We start from the raw sequence: 6,564 nt of genomic DNA, 5'->3' as shown, positions 1-6,564 counted from the left end.
GGAATGCCAAGATTTCACAATTTTTGGCCTACCTTAAACGAAAGGAGTAATAGAGAAACCCATGCACCAGGAAATAAATGAGCAGAACTAGTGAACTAAGGTCTACCAAGAAGGGTTTAAGATCACTTGGGTTGGATGACAGTTGATGTATTTGCACTACAGTTCATCTGTTTTCTTATCTGGAAAGTGTTCTATAATAAAACATAATTTATTACATGTTTTGCAACCTTGTCAAAGGGCATGCCTAAGATTTTTGCTTCTGTAATAAATTCCACCCAAGTGTGTACAGGAATTCACTCGACAATCTGGACATAGCTAAAATATTTTGGTATTTTCTAACATCAGCATTTTTGATCTAGCAACAACAACTCATCTGGTTTACACAACACCACATTTACTTTCCTCTAAATTTAATTATGCTTAAGAACTAACAGGAGATTTCAAAGTAATTCTCCAGTGACAATCACCAGTGAGCAAAAAAACCCCAAGGAGGCTGGAAAAGGCCCCTATTTCCACCCTGTAACTTCTTCTTGTCTCCTCTTTTCACTTGCCTTTTTCCCTTTTGGGAGTGTTTATCTCTGAACAAGAACAAAGGAGCAGAATGTTGTGATCAACCTCAGCAATACTTCCTGGTGTACACAGCTAAATTGCTCCTGAGGCTGGTCATATGTCCCTGCCTATTATCCATAAAAAAGACAGCAGAAACAAAACTTCAGAACAGTCCTAAGCATTTCGTATTGTCATATACAGCAACCACCAGCAAACTCCAAGCAAATAGTTATGGAGATGAATGGTTACTGCCAGGGTCCTTCAATTTTTTCCAAGACTTTTGTTGTTTAGTTGTTGTTTTTTTTTTTTTTTTTTAAGTTAGTGATTAATTATAAATAGGTAGCAAATAACCAAATCATTGCAGATTTAACTTTAGCATTACAAGACTCACCATCTGTATGCAGCATCACATGTTAAAATTGCATCTCAGTATGCCAGTAAGCAAAGGGCTTTCTAGTATTAGTGACAGCATGCCTGTTTACCTTTCCAAAACCACTGTTCAGGGTGAAAGGGAATTAATTTTACAATACAAGCAGAAAGTTTCCCTAAATAGGCGCTTTGCTATGAAATTCACCACCTTGATCTACTTTAAATATACCCAGACAGACACTTGAGATAAGTCTGTTCATTTTCCTTGTATGAAACTCTTCTAAACAAAATGTTCAAACCACTGCTTTTAAAACACCTAAACCATCATATTTCTGTGCTAACAAATGCTACGTCTGCAGTTACAAGAAAACCTAAAATCCCTAGAAATGTGACTTGAAGAGAATTGTTTACTGTTGGGTTTATGCTACTGGCTGAAGAATCAGCACCAAGGATGGTTAAGCAAATGTTTAGGAGCATGGGATTAAAGCATTAATATTTTTCTATGAATTGTCTGTGGTACTATTGTTATAAGCCTGACCTCAATTTGGAATGCTAAATATGCTTTAGTGCAAAGATTCTTTTTGTTCATGTGTTTTTTCTTGTCATTATTTTTTCTTTTCTATTTAATGCTCTTTCCTACTCATGTTAGCAAAGTAACTGAAATTAACTTGGCTCCATTATAAGTAAACCTTACCCGCATACCACTTCATTAAAAATCTGCATGTGTACTATTATAGTTGGAGTAACCAATTAATATGTATGAACTGCTAAGATTGAAAAACACTTATTTCTCTAACCTTGCTTTCACAGACAACTGCCTGAAACCCACACCTTCAAAACTGAGAATTTCAGTATTCATTGTCTTTCACTGTTTCAGACTGGAAAACCTAAAAGAAAATCCCTTCTAGGTTTTTAAGTTAATGACCTAAGTTTTGAAGGAGAAAGAACTCTTTTTGTTAGCCATATATTAAAAAAAAAAGTTATTTTGAGAGTCTCCATGACTCTCAAGGTCGCAAAGTCCTCCTAGGGATTTACATTCAGCTTTGTATAATGTTAGAAGTTGTATGTCAGCAGTGAAGCCACATATCCTTATCACCTACAGATTTTTGGCAGACACAAAAAACTTTTATTTTCTTGTGTCCTGCTCTTTGACCACTTGCAGCTCAGTGAACTCTATTCTGCCCCAGGTTTCCCAGAGGCTTGCATCAAAGTGCATTCTGTCTCCTTCCTCCTCCCTGTCTCATTAGACTTTCCACAGTACCTTGAATTCCCTTCTGTATTTCCTGTTCAGCACCCCCATGTCACTTGGGCATTCGCTGCTAGCTGGGCAGAGCATCCCAGGCTATGACTGGCTTTTGCTAGACAATGTGCTCCCCTGGTCAGTATGTGCAGACTGCAGCATGCAATGATTAAAGTTGGGATTTCCCCCTTTCCTGCAGCAGAGATACTAAGAGAGTATTTGTCCCCTGAATGAAAACCCTCTTAGAAACTCAGAGAATTTAACTTTTCTAAAGCAAAAAATTCTTTGGAAACCTGTAAAAGCCAAATTTTTGGAGGAAAGTGGGACAACAACCTATGGCACTTTGTATTTGTGTGTGCTGGTCTTGTCTTCTCCTCAGAAAGCACGCTTTTAAAAGTACTTTTTTAAGAACATGCCTACAATTTTGATTTGTTCATAACTAGGTTCTGTATAAATCAGAGGAGAATTGAAACCAGAAACCTAGAGCTGAGCTCAATGCTTCATTACACTCATTCATGTCACTGCCATCACTGCCTCTTCTAAGAAATAAGGTCACAGAGTATTCACTGGTGAAGTGGATAGACAGATAATGGGGCCAGGAATGGTATGAACACTATTATATTACACTCCTACTATATTCTGTGGCATGTAAGTAATTGAGGAACTACATACTGATCAGACATGCAAATTATGCAGAGCTGTAATTTCATTCATCAAGTCACCAGATTTCTAAATCATCAGTCTCAATTCACTGGTGTAAAGGGTGGTGATGCCTGTAAGAATCCATACGCACAACATTTATAAACTGGCTTCTATTGATTTATGTCAAATAAAGGATCTTATCCCAGTGATTGGCAAACTACATCTTGAAGGGGACCTGCAAATTTTCTTCACAAACACAATGATGAGAAAACAACTTACGTTCAACTTGGTCAAACATTACTGACAACAAGAAATCTCTTGGTGTCATGTAATACTCTCCTTCATATTCCAATGATGCAAAACGCATGAAGCGATGCTTCCGAAGAGACAGTCTTTCATCCGTTTCCGCATTAATGGCATCTTCCTTCTGAAACAGAAAAAAACATCCATGCAGAAAGATGGCTGCATTTGTAGACCAACTCTGTAATTAGAAAGAATCCTATACCTGATCTTGATTAACTTCAGTATTTTGTGGGTAGCCACAACAAGCGACTAACAAGAATTAAAGCTTTTATGGCACAATTTCATGAATGACATTCAAAGTATTTTTTGGCTGCACTCAGAGCATGCCTTAACACAGCTGAGCTAAATTAAAGGCTTGCCGTCACCAAAGGCTGCCCTTACTTCCTAATCCCCTCCCTGCTCTTGGCCGTACTGTCCTGCACCTCCTCCTTTGCCAGCTCTTCTACTTGCTGGAGTCCTGCTAAATTCAATTAAAGCCAAATTCAGTTTGCTAACTCAACAAAAAACTAAACTGACCAAACAGCAAACAGTATTTTGCCAGATTAGTGACCAGCTCGGCAAAGGTTGAAATGTGGTCTGCAGCTGTAACTCCTGAAGTCAGTTAGCAAGCTGTGGAACAACTCCTAAGATGGGAGAATAATGATGTTCTAATTTAAGTATGGGCCTGTCTTCCAGAGAAGTTAAAAAAAAACCAGGAAAAGCAATGAAAACACTGACAAAAGAGTCAGAGATTGCATCATCAAACCCAAAGAGTCAACTTGTCAAGCAAACAAAAACCTTCCAACTCCCATTCCCCCTTTACATACTGAGAATCATGATCAAAATAATACAAGTTGACAACATTCTGATGAGTAGTAACGGTTACTGGCAGCAAGAGAGGACACAGACACAGTGAAACAGATGTTTTCTTAGGATTTCAGAGACAGTAAGTGAAAACAGGAAAACAAGACACTTTAAAATTCAGAAAACTCTGTGCGTATTTGAACATGGAACAATTTTACCACCAGCAGCATCACTCAATTTTAGGACTGTTCAAAGATGTGAGAAAGGGAAGAAAAAGCAAGAAAATCCAAGACCCCAACTTGAACATACTTGAAACAAGTCGGTAAACACCAAGATAGATCTGCAGCTAGCTCAGTGCCTGCGGCATTGCTCAGTGTGTGATGCAGATGAGCAGGTACAGCCTAGGGCATGGCCTACTGAGGTGCTGCATCACATCTTCCAGTAAAAAATCACTATTTGTTTATGCAGTTTTCAGTTTCTGGATCATTCCTATGGAGTGTTTGGCATTAGAGCAGCCCAGTATAGTGCTGGTGTATGATGCAGTTTGCGCATTGGGACACTTCTGAGACAGGCTCCTGGTTACACTCAGACCAGCTGCAGGTGCAGCAAGGGTCTCACCACGAGATGCTAAAACACAGGGGCTGCTGTGCTGAGTGTGTTCATGGCGTGAATGGTCGGAGACAGACAGGCAGACAGTATGTGGATGAAGGAGGGGGGAGACCAGTGGGAACACCTTGCTTGGTTTTACTGCAGTCAGCATTGGTATAGCGACATGCAAGGTAACAGGCATGGGAGGTTGCTAGGAAAATTGGGAATGTACACACATACTTGCAAATATCATAGCGGGTAATGGGGTGCTTGTGTGTTTGTACAAACACATCCAGGGAGTGGGCAAGCGAGAAGGGAATGAGATTCTAAACCACTTAAAAGCTGCGATCAGATATCTGACACTTGAGTTTTAAGTTGCTGTTCCTCCAGGATGAGGACTGCTAACTCTGTCTCCTCTGCTGAGTTTGAACAATTGCAGAATCAAGCGCTAGCAGCTACCTTTCATACATTCAGCCAACAACATGACAGGACTTTGGTATGAAGTGGCAAAGACAGTGGGGGAGCTAGCTGATAACGATGAACATATAAGCTGGTTTGGGATGATAGCTTCTAGCTCTCAGACAGGGCTCTGAAGTTAAAATAGAAACCATTAGGTTTAGTGTCAGGCTTATGAGGTAAAGAGATGGAGGACTCAGATACTGATACAGGCAGCTCCAATAATGGCACCCAGTGTAGTCTAAGAGTAACAACCAACTTCTTCAAGGTGAAGGACTCTCGAAACAGGAGAATGGACCACTAGCTATGGCCCATAACCAGTCTGTCGAAGAACACATAAAAAAACAGGTCAGGGGGCAATGAGACATCAGAGAAGAGGATGAAGCATTTCAACTTTGTGTCATTAGGTTTCCTTTTTTTCTACCCACTGTGGTCCCTAACTGGATATAGGGATCATATGTTTGTACAGTTGGGGGATCTCAAGAAAAAGGGTACAACTGGCAAACCTACAGCCATAGCCTGGATACAATTATTACCATAATAACTTATACTTAATTATAGTTCTAAATAGAAGGCTGCAACAGCTGCCATTTAATCCTACACCTTGCACCTTTGTGCTAGCACTAGGCACTTACTAAAACAGTCATATTCTGATATGCGAGGAGAATGAGGGCCACTTATAAGTATCTGAAGCCAAGGTTTGCTTTGTTTTAGATATGACCACTTTGTATCAATAGCACTGCCTTATGCTTCTTACACAGTACGGAGCTTCATCATGGCCTACACACAAGCTGCCCTGCTGCTGTTCTGTGACTCAGATCCTTATGTTCCGGAAAACACTGTTTAAAAATAAATGTAATGTAATGAGATCTTTAGCTTTATTCTTTTTAAAACTTTGGGGGCCAAGTGATTCTGTAATTGCTTAGTTAACAAGATTCAACAAATGTTGCGATATCATATGAATAGTTCATAGTTGCTGGGTATTAGCAGGCAGCATTCTTATTAAAATCATCTCTTTCTCATAATAACAGGAGCAATTTTTGCCCTATGGCAAATTCAAAAGAAGTAGAAAATTTCTTCGCAGTTGTCCCTTAATTAAAATTATGGAATGAAAAACAATCTTTCTGCACAAATACAAAATAAAAAAGTTTAGACAAGAAGTAAAGAGCTAATCCTACAATGTCTTCAAACCAACTGGATTTTCAAGTTTCTTAAGTCTTGCAGTATTTGTCTGAATTCTCTTAAAAGTTAAACTTGTTACTGATACCAAAGCACTGACTTCCAGCAATCCACAATTTTAATTGAAATACATAGGTACAAGTTCACATATTAACTCTTAAGATTGCCCTGTGTTTGGAAAAGAATGTATTGCCACCAGAATTACAATAACGTGTGACTCATCGAGCACCTTTCTTTTCATGAAATTAGCATCCCTGATTCGCAAAACAGCCATGGGAACATGGGCCACTTCTTATAAAAGTCAGCTTCAAATACTAGCACAAATAAGATAAACCTTACAGGATGAAATGCATCAGCTGTGCCATCTCCTACTTTGTTTTCAAAGCTTTTGCAAAATGCCCAATGTCCTGTCACTGTATGAGAAGCTCAGTGTCTGATACATATATATATATATA

At 39.1% G+C, this 6,564-nt stretch overlaps 1 protein-coding gene across 1 annotated transcript in view; it reads right to left on the bottom strand.

The window, feature by feature from the left end:
• The window catches only part of LOC104410837 (calcium uptake protein 2, mitochondrial-like), a gene marked incomplete at both ends in the record, with an annotated part of 39,211 nt that extends 35,930 nt beyond the window's left edge, over positions 1–3,281 (bottom strand). The window contains one exon of the mRNA XM_010021137.1: positions 3,080–3,281. Coding sequence (XP_010019439.1) covers positions 3,080–3,281 — 202 coding nt within the window. The remainder of the gene's footprint in view (positions 1–3,079) is intronic.
• Between the last annotated feature and the right edge of the window lie 3,283 nt (positions 3,282–6,564).

This window comes from Nestor notabilis, unplaced genomic scaffold (genome assembly GCF_000696875.1).
Source record: "Nestor notabilis isolate BGI_N333 unplaced genomic scaffold, ASM69687v1 scaffold11980, whole genome shotgun sequence".
NCBI lineage: Eukaryota > Metazoa > Chordata > Aves > Psittaciformes > Psittacidae > Nestor > Nestor notabilis.
Note: the sequence above shows the minus strand (reverse complement) of the source record. Positions and strands in the feature narration are given on the sequence as shown.